At 41.8% G+C, this 26,962-nt stretch overlaps 1 protein-coding gene across 3 annotated transcripts in view; it reads left to right on the forward strand.

Annotated features, from left to right (window-relative positions):
• The window catches only part of Smg6 (SMG6 nonsense mediated mRNA decay factor), a 243,503-nt gene that overhangs the window by 43,559 nt on the left and 172,982 nt on the right, over positions 1-26,962 (forward strand). For all 3 annotated transcript variants that reach the window (XM_036196843.1, XM_036196845.1, XM_036196844.1), the window contains exons 9-10: positions 15,974-16,035; positions 25,270-25,415. In XM_036196843.1, the coding sequence (XP_036052736.1) occupies positions 15,974-16,035; positions 25,270-25,415 (208 nt within the window). The remainder of the gene's footprint in view (positions 1-15,973; positions 16,036-25,269; positions 25,416-26,962) is intronic.

Here is a 26,962-nt window from a genome sequence, read left to right on the forward strand (position 1 = left end):
GCTTTTAAAGTCCTAAGTCGCATATGTCAGAAGACTGAATAAGGCACTGATAAATAACCTTGGTGCCCTGAGATGATGTCCTTGAGGCCAGAGCACACAAGGAGTCAAGTCTTCTGCAATGCCTTCCTAAATTTCTAATGTTTCTGTGAGCAAATTTCTTTCTTTTTTTATAAATAGTTTTTTACTTTATTATTATTTTTTCACACCTTTATTTTATTTTGTTTTATTTTATTTTATTTTCCAGAGCTGAGGACCAAACCCAGGGCTTTGTGCTTGCTAGGCAAGTGCTCTACCACTGAGCTAAATCCTCAATCCCAAATTTCTTTATGTCTTTTCTGGATTCTGTGTCTAAAATAGGTAGAGGGTTGGTATTTACAAGTTATTATTTTTAAAATTTTTTTCATTTTTATTTTGAGACAGGATCTTTTCTTTCTTTTTTCCTTTTTTTTTTTTTTTTTTTTTTTTTTTTTTTTCGAGACAGGGTTTCTCTGTGTAGCTTTGCGCTTTTCCTGGAACTCGCTTTGTAGACCAGGCTGGCCTTGAACTCACAGAGATCCGCCTGGCTCTGCCTCCCAGATGCTGGGATTAAAGGTATGTGCCACCACAACCCGGCAAGTTATTTATTTGTTTATTTATTAAAGATATATATGAGTATTTTGCCTGCTTGTATGTACGTGCATCATGTGTGTGCGAGAGCATATGGAGGCCAGAAAAGGGCATCAGACCCCCTGGACTTGGAGTTACAGACAACTGTGAGGTGCCTTGTGGGTTCTGGGAACCAAACCCAGGTCTTCTGCAGTAGCAGCAACTGATGAGCCATTTCTCCAGCCCTACCAGTGCAGCTTTTGGCTTCAAAGGAGAGCTCCAAACTTTTGGCATTATCACCTTCATTTCTGCTGCCTCAGAAGTCTTGGTTAGGGTGGACATATGGGGGTATCAGAATCAAAGTTTTAAAAACTATTTTATTTATATGTATGTGGTACCTGTATGAGTTTGTGTGTTCTAAGACATACATGCAGATGCCTATGGAGGCCTGAAGGGTGTTGAACATCCCGGAACTGGAATTACAGGTGGTTGTAAACTGCCTGATGTTGGTGCTGGGAACCAAATCCAGGTCCTCTGCAAGAGCAGCAAGCACTCTGAACCAATGAGCCAGCAGCTCTTCAGCCTCCAGAGTAGAGGCTTTTGGAGCAACGTTAAATAAAAGGCTGTGAATCTTAAAAAAAAAAAAAAAAAAAATTATAGTGTATAACAGAGAAATGTTATATTTATATATTTATAAGTGCTGTACAAATTGGTAAGTTGTCATAAAGTGTCCTTGTGGCTTTATACTAGTATCACTTCCACTCTTTTCTTCTCTTTTAACATTGAACTTAAATATTTCCTATATTTTTAATGGTGACAGTGAGTGGGTATTGCAAATAAAGCAAGAAACAGCTAATGTTTATGCTTTCTGATTCGCATGTTGAAGTTGATCGATGAGAGATAAGAATGGAGGGAGACAGAAAGATGGCTCAGTGGATAAAAGTTCTAGCCACAGGCTTAACAGCCCAGTTCAGTCACCTGAACCTCTGTAAAGAGTTGGTACAGTGGTACCAATAATCCCAATACTGTTACAGCAAGATGGATGGTGAAGCCAGGAGAATGGTCTGTGAACGTGAGGGCCAGCTAGCCTGGAGTGAGCAGTACAGTAACAGAAATGAGAGGGGCAGGAGCGAGGGAGGGGGAAGATGTTTTCTTGAATTGTTAGTTTTGGTCTCGGAAATAGCATAGAAAAAGTAAGAACTGAACCTGATAAAACAGCCCATTAAACTACCCTTGCCGAAAGCAGCCTTACTTCTATTCTAGTTACCGTGAAACTGGGGCTGACCCCAACAGTGCTATGGTTTTTTCAGCTTATTCCTGAACTATGGCTGAGGGTCAGAGTGTGGAGTGACATCATGGCCTGCCTGCTCCTAGATGTGCTGACTTGAGGTCAGGTAGGGCTGAGTTCTGCATTGCCATATTTGCAACCTTGGCTTTGATAGTAAGCAAATGGCAGGCTGTACCAGGCCCTCCCTGTGGTTATCCTGTGTGATCCATTTTGATTCTGAGTTTTCTCTTTCTGCTGTTAGCTGCCCCTCGTGAGGTAGAGTTGCCTCTGTTGATAAAGAGCAGATACAGAAGTTCACATCCAAACCTGAATAGCCATTTTTAACTTGAAACACTTTTCCTAGAGTTGATGCACCAGAATCCTTCCCTTATTTGGTGCCTTGCTTAAATGTGAAGCTTGCATGAGGTTGCCAGTGCTCCCTGTATGCTGGTGTCTTGCTTTTTGGTACCCAAAGCAGAGTAGTTAATAAAATGATTGTTGTAGCCACCTCTGCCTTAGACTAAAGCTTCATTCTCCTTTGATTGTTAGGTTCATTCTTCTCCCTTTCCTCAGGGGTTCAGGGCTTTTCTCGTATTACAGTAGGTGGGTGGGCAGAGATTGTGTTTGCAGAGGTTTTCGTCTGAGTTGTAGATAGCCCCTTGATGATAGCATGTATGTGTACTTACAGTTTTTGACCCTTGAAGAATTTTTTTCTTTCTTTTTTTTTTTTTTAAAGATTTATTTATTTATACAGTGTTCTGTCTGCCTGTATGTCTGCAGGCCAGAAGAGGGCACCAGATCTCATTGCAGGTGGTTGTGAGCCACCATGTGGTTGCTGGGAATTGAACTCAGGACCTCTGGAAGAGCAGTCAGTGCTCTTAACCTCTGAGCCATCTCTCCAGCCCGAAACAATGTTAAAACATCTTTTTTTTTTGAGCTGGGGATCGAACCCAGGGCCTTGTGCTTGCTAGGCAAGCACTCTACCACTGAGCTAAATCCCCAACCCCTAAGAACTTTTTTCTTATTAATCATCAGATTGTGAATTTTTCCAAGAAAAAATTTGGGTTTTTAAAAATTTGTTTCATTGTTGTTGCTGTTTTATTCCTGTGGAAAATGGTCTCCACCCCCTCACCCCCCTTTCTGGTTTTCCTCCTTTGGGGGAGGGCAGGGTCTTATGTACCCCAGGATGTCTTTCAACTTCTTAATTCTCCTGCCTCTTACCTTTCAGGTGCTGGGGTTACATCATTCTTTCCTTCCTTCCTTCCTTCCTTCCTTCCTTCCCTCCCTCCCTCCCTCCCTCCCTCCCTCCCTCCCATCTATTTATCCATCCATCCATCCATCCATCTTTTTTTTTTTTTTTTTTTTTTGGTTTTTCGAGACAGGGTTTCTCTGTGTAGCTTTGGAGCCTGTCTTGGAACTCACTCTGTAGACCAGGCTGGCCTGGAACTCACAGAGATCTGCCTGCCTCTGCCTCCTGAGTGCTGGGATTAAAGGCGAGCGCCACCACCGCCCAGTTTTAAGGGGTGTTTTCTTAGAGTACACTTCGGTGCTTCCTCTAACCTGTATAATGGTATCTGGACTGTACATACTCATTTCCCTTAATCTTCAAAACTTCTCAGTGAATGACACCGGGGACTATTAGAGGGTTGTAATTGAGATTTCTGTTAGATTTTGCTCTTTACATCAGTATCTGCCATGTCCTCTGGTTCTGCTGAAGATTAAGAGCCCAAATTTTGGAGCAGACTGTTTGCATTTTCCTTGGGCAGTTGCCTAACCTCTCTGTGCTTCATTTCCTCATCTGTAACCTGGAAAGTAGTACTTGACCTCACAGGACAATTGAAGGTTAAATGAACAGTGCATATAAAGTGCTTAGAACATTGCTTTATGTATTGAAGAGTCTGTAGAACTTGTTGTTATTGTGGTTGGATGGGACATACTTGCTTTGTTTGGCTAGGAAAACTTAAACCACTCATGTCTGAATTATGTCTTTTGGGTTTTTTGTTTGCTTGTTTTTCAAGACAGGCTTTCTCTGGCTATCCTTACTCTATAGACCAGATGGCCTTTTATCTGCCTGCTTCTGCCTCCTGAGTGCTGGGATCAAAGGTATGTGCCACCATCACCTGGCAAGTATTTTTGACTCTGTAGTATAGAACTAGCTCTGTGAGTACAATGTGACCTTAGGCTGTGCCTAAGAATCTAGTAGGTGAAATCCAATAACTAAAATCAGATGTGAGGACTTGCTGCTTTCTGTATGGGTGGGTTACAGAGCTGGGCAGAATAATAGAGCATTGCATAGACAGGCCCTTCAGCCCTTTGTTCCCACTGAGCTGTGTTTGAACTCCTAGTATTTGCATTGCTCTCGCCATATGGCAGCCCAGAAATGATAGAGGGATGCTAATCTTCCCAGTCAGCTCTTCTCAGCCATCTCTCCATGTAACCTGGGTTATAATCAAAATGAATTGTTCACTGAAGGAGCAATTCACAGTCTAGACCAGTGGTTCTCAACCTTCTTAATGCTGTGACCCTTTAACACATTCCCTCATGTTATGGTGACCCCCAACCATAAAGTTATTGTTACTTTACTTCAGCTTTTTCTTTTCTTTTTTTTAAAATTTATTTTTTTATATATGAGTGTTCTGTTTGCATATATACCTGCATGCCAGAAGAGAGCATCAGATCCCATTATAGACGGTTATGAGCCACCATGTGATTGCTGGGATTGAACTCAGGACCTCTGGACGAGCAGCCAGTGTTCTTAACTGCTGAGCCATCTCACCAACACCATAATTTTTTTTTTTTTTTGCTACTTCATAACTATAATTTTGCTACTGTTATGAATTGTAATGTAAATATCTGTGTTTTGGTCTTAGGCAACCCACGAGAACCATGGGACTAGAGTTACAATGTCCAGGAAATGTAATAGCTGTTTTAATTAGTGACAAACTCAGCCACACTAACTGTCGGTAAAGTGCTTAGTACCCCATGTAGTTAGAGCATACATGATGGGGGTGGAGGGTGTTGTGTGTGCAGTGGTGTACTATGGAAGTCAGAGGACAACTTTGTGGAGTCAGTTTGCTCCTTCTATCTTTACTTGGGTTCTGGGGATGAGCTCATGTTGCCAGGCTTGTACTCAAGTGCTTTGTTGACTGAGCTAGCTGTCTCCCAGGTTGGGGTTTTATTCTGATGTGAATTGTGCTCATTTTTTAGCTCAGTCATTTGGACTGGAACACAGCAGATGAAACTGTTGCTACAGATCAGGATCTAAATCATCAGTCAATCTATCTATCTATCTATCTATCTATCTATCTATCTTCTTTCCTTCCTTTCTTTCTTGGGATTTATTTATTTATTATATATACAATATTCTGTTTGCATGTTGCCTGCAGGCCAGAAGAGGGCACCAGATCTCATTATAGATAGTTGTGAGCCACCATGTGGTTGCTGGGAATTGAACTCAGGACCTCTGGAAGAACAGTCAGTGCTCTTAACCTCCAAGCTATCTCTCCAGCCTAGGATTCTAAATCTTGATAGAACTCTTTTCTTTTAAATATCTTTGTCTGTGTTCTTCCTAATTACCCACAAAAAAGATCATTTATGTTCTCAGAGATGGTTACAGACAGTGGTAAGTGTTCACTTTCCCTGCAGCATTAATGTTAATAGTGTACTGTTTATCATTGTAGCTTTGTGTGTGTGTGCCCATCTGTGTATATTATGTGGACAACATATTCAGTCTGGTAAGTCTGTAATAGGTTTTCAGCAGCCACTTAATACATGTGTTTTAAGATATAAGCACCATGCTAGCCCATATAAAGACATTGAAAAGGAGATTGGACAGATGGTTACAAGCACTTGCTGCTCCTTTAGAGGCCCTAGGTCAGTTCCCAGAACCCAAATGGCTGCTTATAACAATCTGCACATAACTCCAGTTGCAGGGACTCGGATGCCCTTTTCTGGTATCCTTGGGCACCAGGCATGCATATGATGTAAATACATACAAGCAAGCCAAACACTAATGCATATAAAATAAAATAAGTAAATCTTGAGAAAAAAAATTGAAAGAAAATAAAAATAATTCCTAATTTATCTCTTAAAAATGATTTCAGTGTTATATTTACCTTGTGTCTTTTTGAAGACTTCGCCATGGCTCTGGGCTTCTGCTGATGGCTCCATGGAGCTACAACCACTGGGCTTATGGATCGGTGTCATAGTTGTCTTTGTGTGGAGTGATCATACCAGTCCCATCTTCACTTCCTCCTCTGACTCCATTGCCATAGGTTAAATGCAGGAACAGCCTAGCCTCCTGCCTTTAACCCTCATCCCATCCTCAAGACCCTAACCTTTTTAGTAGCCAGAATGACTTTTAGAAAGATAGCTTTGCTCATGTCACTTACCTGTTTAAGACCCTTCATGGGCCCTAAGATCAAACTCTTTGTCAGGGGCTTCTACAGCTTATCTTTGCCTGCCTTACCCTCTGTAGAGTCACTCACCTTGCCATGATAGCCTACAATATATTACTCTTAAGGCCATTGCTTACACTGTTTTCTTGGTTTTATGATACACTGAGTCAAGACTACTTATCCCCTCCACTACCAACTACTTGCCTCAAACTTCAGATTTAAACTAAGGATGCCTTCTGAGACGATTTTTCTAATGCTTCTGCTGTTTATACCCATAGAATCCTATTCCCAGTCATGATTTCCACCTTCTTCACTGTTTATATCTGGTGTTTAGTACACAGAGGATACCTGCTGAGTTTCTGTTGAGTGGTGAGTGAATGGATTAATGAATAGGTTGACAGTATGAGAAGGACCTCACCATCTTTCTTATACTGTCAATATATTCATTTACAAGATAGGTTTGTGTTATGTGCCCATGAGGAACCTTTCTTTCTGGTTCCCTGCCTGAAGACAGCACAGACCTAGGTGTTTCAGCTCTCCTACTATTTGGCATAAATAGGCATGAGAGTTCCCAGACCTTGAGAGAGATGAGTCAGAAAGAAAAGTCATTCAGAAAGTAAGCCAGTCAGAGCAACAGTGCTGCCCTTTGGCTGAACTTTCTCTCTCTTTTTCTAGATACCTTGAGATTATAAGCTTGGTGCCACTTTTCAGAAGGTTGCTACAGATTGTCAAACCAGAGTATAGGGACTCATAAATTTTAATCTGATACTTTCCCTTGCTTAGGGATGCTTTTAAAGATGTTCAGGAGGCATCTGGTCTAATTGTCTTCTCTTTTTACCCTGCCACTTAACTCTGTAGTGGCTTCTAAAGTGGAAATCCAGACAGAACTCTAGTTTTGAAGGAATGTTGTAAATGAGTTGTTTTCCTGAAGTGGTGAGAGGTAGGTGGAATATCCTGGGAAGAAGGGTTCTTTGAATCATACTCCTCATTGTTACCTGTCTTCGCTTCCTAGCCCATGAGCATTATTACTGTTTCCAAGGTATGTGTAATAATCCTTAGGCATTGTGTACTGAGAAACGCTGAGACACCACTGTTATGTTGTAGCCCAGGTATCAATAGGCCTTTTTAGAAAGGACCAGATAATAAGTATTTTAGATTTTGTGGGCCATATGTCCTATGTTGCAGCTGTTCAGCTCTGTCCTTATTGAGGTAGAGCATCCATAGACAACATGTAAATAAATGCAAATGAGCATGGGAACATCCATTCAGTTATTTATTGAGACAAGTGCTTAGTGTGTAGCCTTAGCTGGACTGGCACTTGCTATATAGAGCAGGCTGACCTCCAGTTCTCGATGGTTCTTACCTCTGCCTCCTCAGTGCTGGTATTACAGGTGAGGGTCCCAGTGCCCAGCTAGTTAGTTATATTATTATCTCTCTCTCTATGTATGTTGTATGTATGTATACATGTTCATGTGTGTACAATGCACATGTGTGTATGTGGAGGCTGGAGATAGGTACTGGGTGTCTTCAGTTGCTCCCTTATGTGATTATTGATTTATTATTGTGTTTGTGCATGCATGAATGCATGATGAGTATGTGTGCCGTGGAAGTTAAAGGAGTCATGTTCTTCCATCTTAGATGTGGGTTCTGAGAATTGAACTTACTCAGGCTTGTGCCACAGCCCATTTGCAAAGCAGTCTCACCAGCCCTCTACCTTGTCTTTTTGTTTGTTTGTTTGTTTTTTCGAGACAGAGTTTCTCTGTGTAGTTTTGATGCCTGTCCTGGACCTCGCTTTGTAGACCAGGCTGGCCTCAAACTTACAGAGATCCACCTGCCTCTGCCTTCCAAGTGCTGGGATTAAAGGTGTCGCCATTATCACCACCCAGCCTTCTCCACCTTGTCTTTGAGATAGGATCTCTCACTGACTCATCTAGGTTTGCTGGCCAGCTTGCCCAAGAAATTCCTCTGATTCCCCAACACTGGAATTATAGATACACATTTCCATGCCTGGTTTGTTTGTTTGTTTTTCAAGACAAAATTTCTCTGTGTAACAGTCCTGACTGTCCTGGAACTATCTTGGCCTCAAACTCAGAGATCCTCCTGCCTCTGCCTCCTGAGTGCTACAATTAAAGGCATGCTCTACCACCTCTGGGCCTAAGATAGATTTTATTTATTTGCTTGTTTGTTTGTCTGTCTGTCTATATCTGTTTATTTATTTGAGACATGGTCTTGCTCCATAATTGAGGCAGGCCAGGAGTTCACTTTATAGCCCAGTCAGACCTTGGCCTCATGCTCCTTCTGCTTCACCGCTAAGTGCTGGATTGACAGGAGTAAAGCATTTCCAGACAGGTCTGAATCAAGTTCATGGACTTGTCAGACAAGGAAATATTCTGTAGATTTTTTTTGCAATTTCTTTTTGTTTTTATTTTGTGTACATTGGTGTCTACATGTATGTCTGTGTGAGGGTATCAGATCCCCTGGAGCTGGAAGTACAGACAGTTGTGAGCTGCCATGTGGGTGTTGGGAATTGAACCTGGGTCTTTTGGAAGAGCAGTCAGTGTTTTTTTGGTTTTGTTTTGTTTTGTTTTGTTTTTTCCAAGACAGAGTTTCTCTATGTAGTTTTGGTGCCTGTCCTGGATCTCGCTTTGTAGACCAGGCTGGCCCTGAACTCAACAGAGATCCACCTGGCTCTGCCTCCCGAGTGCTGGGATTAAAGGCGTGCACCACCACTGACTGCCCGGCGCAGTCAGTGTTCTTAATTGCTTGGCCATCTCTCCAGCCCCTTTAGATATTTTTCAGACAGACATTAAAATAATGTATCACGGCCACTAAATCATGAGACCCCATCCCCTTCTCCCCGAGATGTAAAAACTATTTTTTTTTTTAAATTTTATTTTAGTCATGGTTTCTTTGTGTAGCTTTGGCTGACTCAGAACTAGCTCTATAGACCAGGCTGGCCTCAAACCCACAGACATCCAACCTGCCTCTGCCTCTTGAGTGTTGGGATTAAGGCATGTGCCGCCACCACCCGGCATAAAATTTTGAAGACCTTCAAAAATGGTGATTAAGAGCCAAATGTGGTAGCACACACTTTTAATACCAGCACTTGGGAGGCAGAGCCAGGTAGGCATGTATACACACACATACACGTGCATACACACACACACACACACACACACACACACACACACACACACTGCCCAAGTGGTGGCACATGACTTTTATCCCAGCACTTGGAAGGCAGAGGCAGGCAGATCTCTGTGAGTTTGACACCAACCTGGTCTACAAAGCAAGTTCCAGGACAACCAGAACTGTTACACAGAGAAACCCTGTCTGGAAAGACAAACAAACAAACAAACAAACAAACAGTGGCTCAAGTGAAACTGGATAGACAGCTCAATGGATAAAAGCATGAAGATGTGAGTTCACATCCCAAGAACCCACATAAAAGCTGGCCATGATATCAAAGCATATGTAATAGTAGCACTCCTACAGTGAGAGGAGAATGGGCCAACTGGCCTGGTGTTTGCATTCAAAAATGTCTGTCTTGAGCATGATAGATAGTGAGGGCCAATACCCAAGAATGTCCTGTGACCTCTACATATGCATACCACAGGAATGTGTATACAGGTACATACTTCATATAGACACAATAAAATAATTTTTTTAACCTCTTCACAGAGATGGAAAAAAATAAAATTTAAAAAATTACTAAGGTGATATACATACACTTGGGGTTATGAAATCATTCATAATTCTTACTTTATGGGTAAAGAAATAGTCTTAGAAAATTGATGTGACTTGCATATGGTTACAAAGTAAATAAGTGTCATAACTACAATTTGAGTGTGGGTTTTTAGCTTGGTTTTAGAATCAGTGGTTGTTGTTCATACCATTCTGCTCTGTTTTTTCCTGGTGATAAAAACACAAGCAATAAATACAGAACAGTCACATATCCTTGGTCGTCTGGCTGCTGGTCTGTCTGCCTGCCTCTCTCCTTCCATCTCTCCCTCCCTCTTTCCTTTTTTCCTTCGTGTGTGTGTGTGTGTGTGTGTGTGTGTGTGTGTGTGTGTGTGTAGATTAATGATGACAGCTTCTATTATATGGGTCCTAGGGATCAAACTCAGGTCTCCAGGCTTGGTGCCGAGTGCTTTTACCTGCTGACCTGTTTTACCTTCGCTCTTCTTTCTTTTTTGAGACAAGGTCTCATGTAGTCCAGGCTGATCTGAGATGTTGCTGTGCACTCTTTAAAAAAAAAAAAAATTCAAATTATTTCCATTTATTCCCCTTTCCAATCACAGAAAAGTTGAATGACTTTGAAAATATTTGATACCTATGAAAATCGGTTCAAAACAAGAAAGTGATCATTTATGCTCCTCTGAATAAAACATTAAAAAATACACCTTTGAATTCTAAATATTCTTATTGTCCTCCAAATGATTTTCTACGCAATTCTGTGGAATTGAAATGGGTGCATTTTAAAATCTCCCTTGTATGACATTGAATTGCTGCCACCAAGCACGTATTCTTTCTTGCTTTAGGGATAACAAAGTACTTAGTTGCAGTTTTAAGGAGTATTCTCTATGGTTTGTATTAAACATTTACTTCCCAAGAAAAAATATTTTTTTTTTTATTATTTTTTGAGACAAGGTTTCATACTGTAACCCAATTCATTAGCGAAGGTTAGCATCCAATCCATGATGATGACCCTCCTTCCTGGAAGTACTGGGATTACAGGTAGAAACTACCGTATTCGGCCCAGGTTTTTTTTTGTTTGGTTGTTTTTTGGGACAGTCTTGTGTAACCCAGGCTTGCTCTAAACGTGCCATGTACCTGAGGATAGCTTTTTGATGACTGTTCATGTACCTGAGGATAACTTTTTGATGGTTGTTCATGTACCTGAGGATAACTTTTTGATGATTGTCCATGCGCCTGAGGATAACTTTTTGATGGTTGTCATGTGCCTGAGGATAACATTTTGATGGTTGTCCATGTACCTTAGGATAACTTTTTGATGGTTGTTCAAAGACTAGTAACTGCTCAGCGGTTCCAGAACTAACACTTCATGCCAAGGAGACAGTTCTGTAGTGTGTGTTTTGTTTTGTTTGTTTTGTTTTGTTTTGTGTGTTTTGTTTTGTTTTTGAGACAGGCTCTCCCTGTGTAGTCTTTGCTCTCCTGGAACTCACTATGTAGATAAAGGCTGGCCTCAAAATTGAATTGATCCACTTGCCTTTCCATCCCAAGTGTAGGGATTAAAGACATGAGCTACTACTTCCAGCTAAGGAGATGGTTTTTATTTTATTTTATTTATGTATTTTTATTTTTTGGTTTTTCGAGACAGGGTTTCCCTGTGTAGCTTTGCACTTTTCCTGGAACTCACTTGGTAGCCCAGGCTGGCCTCGAACTCACAGAGATCCGCCTGGCTCTGCCTCCTGAATGCTGGGGTTAAAGGCGTGTGCCACCACTGCCCGGCTAAGGAGACGGATTTTTAAAGTACTAGTTCAACTTAGTTTTCTTGGTGAGATTTCTTTGTTACTATATTTAATGTGGGGTTTCATGTAGCCAACTGGCCTCCCATTTGCTATGTAGCCAAAGATAACCTTAAACTCATGATCTTTCTGCTTCTACTCAAGAAGGGCAAGGACAACAGGTGTTTAACATGCTTACCTGGCTTTAGAATCCTTTTATTTGCTTTTTAATCTTTTTATTTGTGAGCTAGGTAATGTCACTAGTGGAAAGTCCATTTTACAGTGTGTGTGGAGGGTGACAGTACAGCTGCACAGTACAACAGAATACAGCTGAGGAACAATTACAGATGTGTTTTAATTCAGAGTCTCAGTTGATGGCAGACAGATTTCATTCTGGATATCTACCCATGAACCTACTGTCAATATAGTATTTGCTTGGGGTAAGCTTAGGAGTCCACAATATCTCTAGAAACAGTTTTAGTTTCTGGTGAATAGTAGGCAAATGTATAAGAATGACTTAGAGGCAGATAGCCTCACATTTCTCTCTACTTAGTTGTATATTAAAAATAAGTTGCAGAAAGTTGGGCATGGTGGTGTACTCCTTTAATCTCAGCATTTAGGAAGCCTCTAATCCCAGCACTTAGGAGGCAGAGACAGGTGGATCTCTGAGTTCAAGGCCAGCCTGTTCTACAGAGCGAGTTCCAGGTCAGTCAGGTCTACATAGTGAGACCCTGCCTCAAAAAAAAGGGGAGAGGGGGAGAGAGGCAGTAGAGGTAGCTGAGTGGTCTATAGTGAGTTCCAGAGTGCTTGACTCTCTTCCAGAGGGTTTGAGTTACCAGAACCCATGTCAGGGAGCTCACAAATGCCTGTAACTCTAGTTGACTTCCTAGGGCACCTACACAAACTTGCAGAGACATACACACATAAACAAAAAATAAAAAGAAGTTGCAGAAGTAGAAGTCAGGATGTTGTAATGTGTTGGAGAGAAAAGCTCATGCTGAAGTTTCCCTGACTCAGAAAAAGTTGGTTTCAGTTATGAGTTCTTCAGGGTCATCTATAATCTTATCCTTGCAGAGAGAATTAAAAGTTGGGGGCTAGTCTGAACTACCTACCCTCATGAGACCCTTTCTCAGAAGACTAAGGGCTAGTACACTCAGTAGCAGACCATTTGCCTCCTGTGTGCAAGGCCCTGGGTTTGATCCCTCTGTGTTTTGTTTGTTTTTAGAGTTCTCCAAAGATCCTGCTTCAGTACTAGCTGACTTCATATTGTCACTTGTGACTGTTTCTTAAGACCTATTTTGATCAATGTGTAACAAATCTGCTCTCTCTGGGTAGCATGCTTTACCTCTATGATACACCCACATTTTTACTTCCTTTCCTAACTAAAGTGGTTTTGGTGATAACAAAGTGGAACAAAAGTTAGGGTAACAGATACTTTAGACTGAAAATAAAACATTAGTTCTCAAGGTCAGGAGAAAGTGTATGTGTACGTTCAAATTAAAGTTCTCTTTAAAAAAAAAAAAAAAAGCTATGCATGGTGGTATACACCTTTAATCCCAGGACTCCAGGCAGAGGCAGATGGAGCTCCATGACTTCCAGGACAACTACATAGTGAGATTCTGTCTCAAAAACAAACACAAACAAACAAAAGAACAAAAAAAGTTCTCTAAAATCACCTTTATTTCTTTTAGTTGAAAAATTATGCCAGTGAGACCTTTATTTATTTGAGGCCACCTCATTAATTTATTTACAGAGGGAGTTCCAGGACAGCCTTGTCTCGGGGGAAAACAACAAGATATGTATAATAGTAGTAAATATAGATTCAAGTGATTAAGTAGACTTGTCTATCTAAAGGAAGTCCCTTTAGGAAGTATGGATAATGCAGGATGTTCCAAAATCACTTGGGGGTTTCACTTTATTCCAGGAGCTTTCCGGTTCATTGTTTCTTATCCATTCAGTTAAAAAAAAAAAAAATTAAAAAGCAGAATTGTATTGCTTTTCAGTTGTTCTCATTCACTCCTCATTGAATCAGTTCACAAGTGTTTTCCTGAAGTTAAGAGAAGGCCTGGATTCAAATTCTAACTCTCCTCTTTAAAGCAGCTTGTATCTTGGGCTTGCCTTAGGGCTCAAGGGATAACTTCAGGCCTGGATTAGTGGACTACTAGTAATTCTTTTCCTACTAAAATATCCTTTACATGTAAATATAAGCAACTTATAGAGGATTTTGTAATTGGTAGCTGTGGGAAGAGGAGTAGCTAAGCTAAATCGGAATAGAACACCTGTGTCTTTATCCTTCTGTTTGAATAATTCCATACCTACAGAAAAGTTCTAAGGAACAGGGTGGGTGTGATGCTTGCCTACTATTCCAGCATTGAGGAGGTTGAGGCAGGGAAATTGCAAATTCAAGGACAGTCTGGACCATATAGCAAGACCAGATCTGATGGGATGGGGGAAGGAATTTAGGGAATTTGGATCAATTGCCTAAGATACTTCATAGCAGGTAAATAAATGGTCTGGGAAGAATTAAATTCAAGCCTGATTGGTGCGAAGGCAGTCTCTGTTTGCACCATCCTTCTCTTCTACAAGATCTTGAGAGCTGTACTCAATTAGTTTTGCTACTAATTTTGGTAAAATGGTTGGTAAAATCTTTCCCACTGTCACTGGCCTTGAACATAGCATGCTATAACTAGCTTGAGCTTTTAAACCACACACACATCATCATTTCACTCTTTAATAGCTCTTCAGAGTAGTTCACTTACGGCAAAAATAAAAACGGAAGCTTATTCACCAAGTTTGATTTTGAAATTGTTGCTACATCTTATTTCTGTATTCCATAATTTTATTGATGTTCTGTTCTGCAGGGTGACAACCCAGAGGTTTTTATTCTTTGGGGGTATACTATCCAGGGCTGTTGGATTTGTTCCTTATTCTAGTAGTCACTTTTTAATTTTTACATTTATTTATTTATTTAGTGCATGTATGTGTGTGGGCTTGATTGTACATCTGGAGATCAGAGAATAGTTTGTAGGCATTGGTTCTCTTCTTCTACCATGTGGGTCCTGGGTATTGAACTCAGGCTGCCAGGCTTGGTGGTAAGCGCCTCTACCTGTTAGCCATCTTGCTGACCCACTAATTTCCCACTTGTAATCAACAATCCTAATTTTTTTTTTGGTATAAGTTTTGAGCAGGGTCTTACTATGTAGCCCTGGCTGCCCTATAACTCACTCTGTGGACTAGGCTGACCTTGAACTCACAGAGATCTGCCTGCCTCTGCCTCAGTCCCGGGATTAGAGGCGTGCTGCACCACTCTCAACAGAAGTCAACATTCTCAACCCTGACAGACTATAGGATATTATTTCTAGGAGATCAGGGAAGGTAGTGGGGTTGATTGTTTAAATTGTCTCTACTGTCTTTGGAGTTAAATTCAACTCCTCCCATTTTTATTTTGCCCAAAGGAATGATCTGTTGTGACTGAGATAGATTTTCTAGAATCTTTGAGTCAAGATTGCAAACTGATGGCTCATATGCTACATGTGGCTGGCTTGGGACTTACCTAATGTTCAGATAATTTTTGTTTGTAGTTAATACTGAAAAGTCAGAGCATTTTACATAAAAACCCATATTCCACTTTCCAGCTTGTTTCTCCATTAGAGAATTTGTTGGGACTGGAGAGTAAGTGGCAGAGGTTCCTGCTGTCACCACCAGCCTTCTTTATGCCTGGTCTCTGTAGACTCTAATCTTCAGCTCCAGAACCAGACCAGAACTCCAGTATCAAAAGCTAGTATTTGATGAGCCATCTTAGTGGTGAATACCTTAACCTTTGTTGTCAGAGACCTAATTTCCTATATAGCTAGAAAAATAGCTCAGAAGTAGGATCAGGAGTTTCTCTAAAATCACTTACTCTATTCCTGTCAGAATTTTGTGGATCTAGTAGTGGTTTCTGGATTCCACAGAAAAGAGGCATCTCCCTCTGTAACCTGCTCAGTTCAGAGTCACTTCTTCTGTCACGGCCAGCAGGGGGTGCTGTCCGCTCACCGAGCCTTCTGTTACCTTGGCTCAGCTGGAACCGCAGCTGTTGGGCATGTGCCCTGGGTCTGTGTGGCTGTGTGAGAGTTTGGGCATGTCCATTTGGTTCCCATCTCCAGTGCCCACCCCTTTAGACCCTGGCCAGGTTATTGTGTCACTGGGGACTGTAGTCAGTAACAGGAAACTGGGGAAAGTTTAATTGTTTTCTCCTCTCCCTTTTTCCCATGCAGCTGAACAAAAGGTTCATCCTCAGTTTTCTCCATGCCCATGGGAAGCTGTTTACCCGGATTGGGTAAGTGTGCAGGATGTTTATTTTATTTCCCTACATTACAAGTCATTTTGGAATTTAATATTGTTAGCAACTAGCTTGTGTTTGTAACTGAGGGCACAGGGTGTGAATTCTCAGAGGCCTCCACCTTCCCTTACTCTCTTTCCTACTGTGCTCATGAAGTTTGAGAGATATCACTCTCTATCTTTGTCTCTCTGTTCTCTTTCTTTCCTAAAACTGTCTTTAAGGAAAATTTTCCCAGCCCCATCTCCTAGTCCCCTTGGGTTTCTGTCGCTGCTGTCTTCCGGTTAGCCCCCAGTGAGCCTGAGGTAGTCATGCTGCATCCCTGGGTGCAGCTGCTAGGGTCTTCCTTGGGGAAAAACTGTCTTCGTATTTCTCCTCAAAAGCAAGAGTAACAGTTATCTTTTTCTATGTTCTGACCCATCCCCCTTCCTGTGTGCCCCGTCCTCTGTGCCACATTGCTGATCTCAGTAAATCCCAAATCCACCATGGATTTACCTGTCCATGGGAAGTCCCAGGAAAGGCAGTGTGTGCAGAAGCTTAGTACTTTCCTCTTGAGTCCCTGGGAAGACTTGAGTGTTCCTCTGGTGCATCAGAAGTTTTTCCTAACAAAGTAAAACTCATCATCCAAAAGCTTGACGGTACCTTCTTGTCAAAGGAGATGTGTGCTGATTGTCTCTGTGTAGGACCTCCCTGGGTAAAGGACATCGAAGAGAAGAAGTAGCTCTTCTCACAGGTCTGCTGCTTGATTTTTGTTTTTATTGGTTTTGGTTTTTTTGAGACAGGGTCTTCCTATGTAGCCCAGGCTGGCTTAGAATTTGAGGACCTTCCTGCCTCGGCTTCTGAAGTGCTGGAATCCCCAAGTGTACCAGCATACCAGGATTCCTGGTGGGTTTTAATCTTTTCTGAATTAGAAGTTTTATTGTGAGCTGCCCTGTGAGGTGATTGGTTGCATATTGCAAATCTCCTGTTTCCCTTTTACTTTTCGCCATGAACTTTTGTTTGCTTGTTTGTTTTTCGAGACAGGGTTTCTCTGTGTAGCTTTGCGCCTTTCCTGGATCTCACTCTGTAGCCCAGGCTGGCCTCAAACTCACAGAGAGCCGCCTGGCTCTGCCTCCCGAGTGCTGGGATTGAAGGCCGCCATGAACTTTTAAGTAAGTTAGTTTATCTGTAGTGCTATAGGTTTCCTTTGGGAAAATAGGAGTCGTGTCAGTTTCCACATACTTTGTATTTACTCTTGAGATGCTGAAAGGCTTTGTCCTGCTTGGAAAACCACCGCCCTGTGGATTGTGAGTAGCAGTGTGTTTCACATGTACTCACCTGGCATCATCTTGGGCAAGAGTGACAGTGTGGTCATTTCTAGGATATTTTAGATTTTGAAATGACTTGGGAAAACTGGAAAAATTTCACAAGATAAAGACTCTCTACTACTAGAAATAAATTGACATGGGAAAAATTAGCTACATATGTTAGTTGCTTCTCATTTCTCCCTGGCACTGTCAGCATGTGCTCCAGTGGCAGAAGCTTCGTCTACCTCAGCTGTATCCTGAGTGGTTGGTTAACAATTGTGTGAGTGAAGAAATGAAGGATTATAAGAAATAGATGGATTGGGAAAGACCAGAGAAAAGTATGTGGTAGTCCAGTAGGTTACAGTAGACCCAAGCTGCTCACCAGCGAGTGCCAAAGCTACAGTTATGACGGTAGCTACCATGGTCAGTGTAACTAGTGAAAGAACAGGGTAGCAGGGATACTAACAGTTGATGGGTCTCTGACTTCTTTATCTTTTATAGTTCTTGCCATTTTTCATTTTTCTCTTACTACCTTTCACTCACCTCTTTTTCCCTTTCCCCTTCTCTCTCATCTCCCTCCCTCCCTCCCTCCCCCTCCCTCTCTTCCTTAATTTCTTGCCACCATAGTGTCCTGTAGCCCAGGTATTGAACTTCTGATCTTTCTGCAGCCACTTCCTAAACGCTGGGATTACAGAATGTACAGCTACATCTGGCTCTCCGTTCTCCCTCTTAGATCTGTTCTTTAAGTTTTCCTGTACCGTGCTTCTACGTCAAGGTTAATGAACGTTTGGAGCCTTGGGAGTCTGTGTGTTGTAGCATCTTTTTTCTATATGACCCTCACATACTCCAATCCCAAATTGTGATTAAAAGTATCTCCAGGCAAATGTTTGTTGGGAGCCATAATGCCCCTTGTGGAGAACTACAGTTTTAGATTTTCTTTTTCACTGGAAACTTAGAACTGGAAAGCTTATGTAAGTCTTACATCAGAATGTATGGTAAGAATATTTAGGATAAGTTTTTATCAGATTAAATGTTAATTATATTTTATCCCCTCTTTTAAAATTATCATATTTAAGCACAGATATTTTGGAACAAGTTTGGTAAAGAGCACAATAAGGATTAAACAGCTGGACAATGAGGGCTAAGGTAGTAACTCAGTTGTTTACTTGCCTAGCATTCAGTATGGCCAAAAAAACCTGCATGTGGTGGTACACACCTGTAATTTTACCACTCAAGAGGTGGAGGCAGAAGGATCAGGAGTTCAAAGTCATCACTGGCTATATAGCAAGTTTTAGCCAGCCTGACATGCATATGAGACTATCTCAAAAACAAAAAGAAGAAAAGGAAGAATTTCATAGAAGGAATATGTTTGGGAATTTCCTCCCCTGGAGGGTTTTTAAAACGAATAGATTATTTCCTTTGTCTGAGGCGGTTTATTCTGGCCTAGATTAATTTCCAGGATCTCCTCTGTTTTTGAGAGTGAAATCTGTTGTCAAAAATTTAGTTAATCTAGGGCTGGTGAGATGCTTCAGAGGGTAAATCTGCTTGCTATGAGACTGATGACCTGAGTTCTATCCTGTGGACCCACATGTACTCCTGCAATTCATCCTCTGACTTCCATACATGCATTGGGGCCCATGTACACCAACATATATACACACATAATTTTTAAAAAAGAAGCTGGATGGTGGCGGCAGCGGCGCACACCTTTAATCCCAGCACTTGGGAGGCCGAAGCAAGCGGATCTTTGTGAGTTTGAGGCCAGCCTGGGCTACAGGACAGCCAGGGATACACAGAGAAACCCTGTTGGGGATTGGGCGGGGGGTTGGCGCAGAGACAATTGAGCCATCTTCCTTCCTTCCTTCCTTCCTTTTGTCTGTCTGTCTGTCTTTTTTTGAGACAAGGTTCCTCTGTGTAGCTTTGGAGCCTTTTCCTGGAACTCACTCTGTAGCCCAGGCTGGCCTTGAACTCACAGAGATCCACCTGCCTCTGCCACTGTCTCCTACCCCCACACCCCCACAGTGCTGGGATTAAAGGCGTGCGCCACCACTGCCCAACACCAATTTTATTTTTATAAAAGGTGAAACATGGTCCTTTTCAATGAAGAAAATGTCTATCAATTCAGCCCCTGCATGAATATTCCTCTCATACTGTTCTTGAGATAAGAGGAAATTGAGCTCAGCATTAATTCAGCAAGACAGAAACAGCAGTAAACATTCCTATTGTTAAAAAGGAAGAAAAAGAATAGAGGCTGAAGAGATAGCTTATTGAGTGCAGAGAACCTGGGTTCAGTCCCAGTTCCCATGTAACTTTAACTTGAGCAGATTGGATGACTTCTTTTGACCTCTGTGGATACCTACACACACACACACACACACACACACACACACACACACACACACACACATTTAAAAGATCTTTTAAAGAGTGAAAAACATAAGTAGAACTCTGTAAGCCTAGAAAAGCAGCAAGTGCATGCTACATATAACATCATGGACCAATGCCTAATTAACAAGAAGCAGCGAAATGTGGTGGTGCTGAAAACAAGTTAAGACTGAGGAGATTGTGATGGAGACCAGCTGAAGGCACATGCTGCGCCTCTCTTTCTAGAAAAGCCCTGACTCTAGTCCTTTGGTTTAGGTCTTCTCTATGCCTGGGTTCTTGTTGTATCTGTATATACTTGACCGTCTACTGTATGCAAGTCAGGTCTGCTTACTGCTTATAGCTAGTTTCAATGAGATTAAACACCAAGAATTTTTTTTTGTAAAAACAGTGGGTAGTTAGGCCTCCAGAGTAAACAAGTCAGAAGATTTTTGTGCACTTCAGTCTTCTAGCAGTGGTTTAAATAGATTATTACTGAGAGTCATTCTAATCCCTTTGTTCATAGCAATATGATGTTTTCTCTCATCTCCACCCTGTGACAGGATTTAAGTAAAAAAAAAAAAAAAAAGTTCCTGTTTTGTTCTAAGTTTTTAGAGAATTAAGAAGTTGAGAATCAAGTTAGGAAGCCTGATTCTTTTCTGTAGAGAATGTTGTCTAGCCCAGCTATGTCCTCAGCGTCTGAGAGGTTGGGCCTGCCCTGTTAGTCACTGTCTGAGGCATTCTTGAGTCTGGGTCCCAGTGTTGTCTGAAACATTAGTCTTTTGAAACTGCCATCCAAGTGAGACAAGGAGATCACAAGTTAGCCACCTAAGTCAGTGAAGCGCATGCTCTGAAGATTACCTGTCTTCTTTGGTTTGGAAGAACAGGAACTGAGTCCTCTTGGACTCTGGAAGAGGAATCAGTCAGGGTTGCCTGGAGGCTTCTGATAGATAGAAGATGCTTTTCCAGTAAGAAGCAGATCAGCCCTGCACTTGGCTTCAACTGAGGGAGGTCTGAAGCTGGCAACCTGTAGAGGAGACTCTTGAATTGGGACAACTGGAAATTTTTGTTTCTTATTGTTGCCTCAGTTAAAGTTACCGCTTTAGTTTGTGCTTGCTTGGCTGGTCATTTTATTTGCACCAAGATCTTGGAATTTAAAAACCCATGTATTTATTTTAGATTTTGAATTCTTTAAAAATAGTTTTTGTTTTGTTTTGTTTTGTTTTGTTTTTCAAGACAGGGTTTCCCTGTGTAGCTTTGCGCCTTTTCCTGGAGCTCACTTGGTAGCCCAGGCTGGCCTCGAACTCACAGAGATCTGCCTGGCTCTGCCTCCCGAGTACTGGGATTAAAGGTGTGCGTCACCACTGCCCGGCAAAAATAAAGTATTTTGATTTTATTTGTAAAATTACTAAATGTATTTAAATACCAAACTCAGAAGTATTCATAATAGAGAAACTTTTTTTTTTGTATTATACAATGTTGATTATAAAATATTTAGAAAACTTAGCAAAAAGAAAAAATAAAAAGTTACTCATATTGTGTGTTGTTAGTTTGTTTTCCTGTCACTGTGTAGCCCAGGCTGTCCTGGAACTCAGAGATCTGCCTGACTGCCTCCTGAGTGCTGGGATTAAAGGCCACTACGCTCATCTAAGTTACTCGTATTCTTAATAGCCAGTGATAACTGAATAACTAATGTTCAGTGTATATGTTATAGTCATTATTTGTGTGTATGTATGGAAGGAATCATACTACACTGTTTTACAGTTATTCACTGGGTATGTGTCGAAGTTTCCCTCACATGTTTACAAAATCAATAGCAGCTCTACAGGCAGTGCTGCTAGGGATGCTTTTGGTTTTCACTTGTTTATTTTGTCTCACACTGTAGTCCAGCGGTTCCTGAACTCCATAGCTAGCCCAGGCAGAACTCACAGCAGCTCTCCAGCCCTGGCTTATCAAGTTCCCAGGTGCTGAATGCCGCCACACCTGGCCCCCATGTGTCTGGGTGTTTTAGGTGCTTCCGACAGTTTCTCTGTTCTTCCTCTTCCTCCTTTATTGTTGCTGTTCATGTTCTTTCTTCTTGTATTAAATTTTATAATTATTTCATAAGTAACATCTAAAAACTCTTAGAAAACCCAAAATATAGCTAAGGTTAAAATTTCTCTCAACTCTGGCCCAACTCACCCCCATCTCCATATTGTGTTCTCCAAAGAGGGAACACTGGACATTGGGTTATATGTACTTTAAGGCCTTTTTGTGTACGTATGTATGTATTTGTAAAAACAAAATTTTGTGGGTTCCCCCATTTTTGCTTATTTGTTTTGTTTTTAGACAGGATCTCACTATGTAATAGCTCAGGCTAGCCTCAAACTCAACTAACCTCCTCCCTCAGCCTTCTCAGTGCTAACATTAGAGACATGTGCTACCACATATAGATATGGGTTTTGCATGTGTGTTTTGCAAACACATGCACTTAAAAATATATTAATTGGGCTGGAGAGATGGCTCAGAGGTTAAGAGCACTGGTTGCTCTTCCAGAGGTCCCAAGTTCAATTCCCAGCACCCACATGGTGGCTCACAACCATCTGTAATGAGATCTTGTGCCCTCTTCTGGTGTGCAGACATAATGCAGGCAAAATACTGTATACATAATAAATAAATAAATCTTTAAAAAATATATTAATTATGTACCATCATTATGTCAATTTTAGTATACTTTTCTTGTAATATGTAGAAAAAGACTTGAAACTACTTTCAGTTTGAAACCAAAATCAAAAAGAATTTTGCTTAAAATTCTGGGAAACAGAAGTCTCATTATTGAATCCAGCAAAGGTAACCTTTTGGTTCTTGTTTGTTTGTTTGAGACAAGATTTCTCTATTACAGTCCTGGCTGTTCTGGAACTCACTATGTAGAGCAAGATGGCCTCGAACTCACAGAACTCTTCCCTGCCTCAGGAAAGGTGACTTTTAACTGTCACCTTCTTTACTTGTTTTTTGCTTAACACTGATTTTTGTCTGAGTAACACTACCACCCCCAATAAGTTCTCAGTTTCTCTGTGTGTGTGTGTGTGTGTGTGTGTGTGTGTCTGTCTGTCTGTCTGTCTGTCTGTCTTGTCTGTCTTGTCTGTCTGTCTGGGTCTCTGTCTCTCTCTTTCTTGTTTTTTTGGGACAGGGTTTTTCTATGTAGCTCTGGTTGTCCTGGAATGTACCTTATAGACTAGGCTAGCCTCAAACTCACAGAGATCTGCCTGCCTCTGCTTCCTGAGTTCTGAAAGGGCCATGTTCTCTTATATTTGATATATGAGACTAATTTACATTCTTACCCATTGATTCTTTCAGTTACATTGTGCTGATCAAAGGGACGTGGGGATTTTTTTGTTTTTCTAAGTTTCTGAAAAAAAGAATGAACATTTGACCTGTAATCATTTCAGACTTTAGTCTGACCCATGGAGTGTTAATGGATCTGTTTCAGTTCCTACCCCAGGGAAGAGGCTTCCTCAGACACATGTCCCACGTGACACTTCTGTCCTGTCATTTTCTGCTGGCTGTCTCCTGCCTTTCAACACGGAGACACATGGCCTTGAAACTTGCCCAGCGTGGCTGCTCTTCTTGCAGAGTGAACTCTGCTCTTCTTGCAATGAGAAGTACTAGCCCCTCCCCACTTCCATCCAGAGAGTGCTGCACAGTGTCAGGATTTAAAATGAAACCTTTGTTACAGCCCATGGGGCAAAATGGATCCAATCCAGCCACAGACATCACTCCCTGCCATTCCTAGTCTATCAAGAGTTTTAGCAGCTCTGAAGTGTTTTAGAGGGAAAATTTTTTTGTTTTGTTTTGCTTTGCTTTGTTTTGATTTGGAGCAGGCACTTAAAATGGCATTGGGGGGTGGTGCAGGAAGCCAATACATGGCATGTTTTGTGCCAGTGAAAATGAGGACAGTTGAGCAGAGCCAAACTGGAATGTAAACTGTGACTGACCTGGAGCTGTGGCATGACTTCTGGGCACCAGAAGGTCAGCAGTATGAGTTGCCATCTAAAAACAAGGTATAAAGAGTGCCAAAATTCCATAAAGCTCTGGAGTTTTCTTATCTGAGGAGGACACTGTGCAATGATAAAGACTGAGGTTGGGGTGAAACTCACCCCACCTTTCTCCAGGATTTGAGAAGGATTGCCTGCCTTGGCTTTCCAGAAGCTATTTATTAATCCAGACTAGAGCTGTTCCCCACTGCACCCTTCAGTGCACCACACGCAGTTTGATGGAGGGGGTGGAGTGGGGGTGGTAAAAGATACTTTGCTGACCACGAATTGTTCAGCATAGCCCTAAGGCCTGTGTGCCTGGTTTCTCTCTCTAGCACCAAGTTTGAGTTTGCTTTTTTATTTCAGAGGATTTCAGCTGTGGTTTACTCCTGTTGCCAAAGGAGCTCCAGGCATGCACCACTGTTTAGGATCCAGTGGCTACATTTGGCAAGCAGCAGTTTGAATGACCTCTCCTTAGGAACCCTAGGTCACTGGCTGGATTTCTGCCTCCCTACATTACAGGCTCTTCCTGTATTGGGAGTGGCAGTTGGCCAGGGCATTGTATTTCCACTGGCCTGAAAACATACAGACCCTGATGAGCAGAGGCTCATGAGAGGGAGGATAGCAGCACAGGGAAGGCTCGAAACAGACCACTGGGGCCTGGGCTTGGGGTTCTTCAGGGGGAAGTTTGGGACCAATGGGTGGCCAGTGAGTATGATGGCACCTACAAAGGCAGAGCAATGTCTAAGTCCTGTCCGTCCTTCCTTCCTTGCTTCCTTCCTTGCTTCCTTCCTTCCTTCCTTCCTTCCTTCCTTCCTTCTTTCCTTCCTACCTACCTACCTACCTACCTACCTACCTACTTTTTGTTTTTAAATTTTAGACAAGCTCTTGCTGTGTATTCTAGACTGTCTTTGAACTTGAGATTCTCTTGCCTCAAGTGCTGGGTTTATAGGCATGAGCCACCATGTCTTATTTCTAAAGTAATTATTTCAGTAAAGAATCTTTTACATGTCTGGGCAGTAGTGGCACACACCTTTAACCCCAGCACTGAGGAGGCAGAGGCAGGAGGATCTTTGTGAGTTCAAGGACAGCCAGGGCTACACAGAGAAACCCTGTCTCAAAAAACAAAACAAAACAAAAAAACAAAACAAAACCAAAAAAAAAAAAAAAACCTCTTTATGTGATGAGACTCTTTTTATAGAGTACAGTTTTCATATCTGAGACTTTTAGGGGAGATGTAGGTGTTAGAGCTTAAAGGAAGTTAGTTCATTATTTAGAAACCAGTTTCAAAGAGACACTCTATGTCAATTTTAATCCACTTAATATTGTGGGTTAAGAAATAGCATGCCAAAGTGTTATAGCCTTTTATCCACTAATTAAGTGTTTTCATCTCTAAACTTTGAACACTTTGTTTTCTTTTTCTTCAATTTGTCCAAAACTATAGGCTACCAGGAAGGTTTTGTAGGAGTGGCAAAGAAACTACCTAGGTGTTAGTTCTCTGCTTGGGGAAGGGGAGTCATTTTTCCAAGTGCTTTTAAGGATATGCCTCAATAATGGGCTCCCTATATCTGTAGGATGGAGACATTCCCTGCAGTGGCTGAGAAGGTCCTTAAGGAGTTCCAAGTGTTGCTGCAACATAGCCCATCTCCTATTGGAAGTACCCGTATGCTACAGCTTATGACCATCAACATGTTTGCTGTACATAACTCCCAGTTGAAAGGTAAGGAAAATCCAGTTTATCCATCTGGATAGAGTTGAATTTAGTATCTTTCCTATGCTGCCTTATCACTACCCTTGACCCCAAACACACAGAGACAGACAGATTTAGTATCTTTCCTATGCTGCCTTATCACTACCCTTGACCCCAAACACACAGAGACAGACAGACAGACAGACAGACAGACACACACACACACACACACACACACACACACACCCCTACACCTCACCACTATTCCTTCTTAGATCTTTAGTCTCTGAATTCTGTAAGACTCTAGTGCTTGGGTGGGATAAAAGGAGAGATTTATGAATATAAAGTTTAATTTAAAAATCTAGAGATGCTGTTGCACATCTGGCCATGCTAATGGCAGCAGCAAGGCCTCTTAGAGGCTGCAGACCCAGTTCTTCTCCCAAGGGAGAGGCATTGCTGAAATGTTTCATTCCGGAGACCGTATGCTTGGCAGGGATTGGGAATTGCTGTTTCTGGACTCATGTACCCTGTTTGTTCAATATGGAAAAGTCTAGTTCCCTATGGGAGATCCCTTATGGGACCCTGCCAGAGAGTAAGAACAGAGAATTGATGAGCTTTGGTGACTCAAACCTGGAAGCACAAAACCCATCAGCCCCAGAATTTGGCTAGTGTACTGGTATGCATTCTGAAGTGTTTTTCTGAACACTTGTTTTTTTTTTTTTTGGTATGGGGCGGGGAGAGGAGGAGGGAAGGGCAGATTGGTAGGGTTTTAAAATGTTCTGATGAATATGTCACATTTGAAAGATGTTTCTAAGATTCCTTCCCCTCCCTCTACCTCACTTAGGTAAGGTTGATGTGGTTTGACTTGATAGAAATATGTAGTATGAGTGACATTATTTTGTGTTTCTTTACAACATGTTGCCAAGGAGTCATTCCAGAGCATCAGCGGAGAATGTTTGGTCAGATTCTTATCTACAATGCCAGGAAGTAGGAATTGCCCCATGGAGACTATGTCATAAAGCAGATCTAATGTTTCTAGAGTGCCACTGGCTCTTTGGTTGTGCCTTATCTCAGAGATTTCTTCTCTCACCCTACAGCCCATCTGTTTCCCTTCTTCTCTGTATTGGGATTTATGCTCAACTTGCTGCTGGTGGGGAACTTCCCCTATGAGTGAGTGTGCCACACTTTCCCTAAAGACAGGGACTCTCCTAGTGTTTTGTTTGTTTGTTTGTTTGTTTTGGTTTTTTGGTTTTTGGTTTTTTGAGACAGGGTTTCTCTGTGTAGCTTTGGAGTCTGTCCTGGAACTCACTCTGTAGACCAGGCTAGCCTCAAACTCACAGAGATCCGCCTGCCTCTGCTTCCAGAGTTCTGGGATTAAAGGCGTGTGCTACCACTGTCTGGCTCTCCTAGGGTGGTTTTTTTTTTTTTTTTTGAGCTGAGGATTGAACCCAGGGCCTTGTGCTTGCTAGGCAAGCGCTCTACCACTGAGCTAAACAAACCCCAGCCCTCTCCTAGGTTTTGAGGAGCTCCTTAGCTAGTCTGCTTGGGCTTTCAGTCACATCTGAAGCCTGGAAGAT

This window comes from Onychomys torridus, chromosome 8, assembly GCF_903995425.1.
Source record: "Onychomys torridus chromosome 8, mOncTor1.1, whole genome shotgun sequence".
In the NCBI taxonomy this organism is placed as follows: domain Eukaryota; kingdom Metazoa; phylum Chordata; class Mammalia; order Rodentia; family Cricetidae; genus Onychomys; species Onychomys torridus.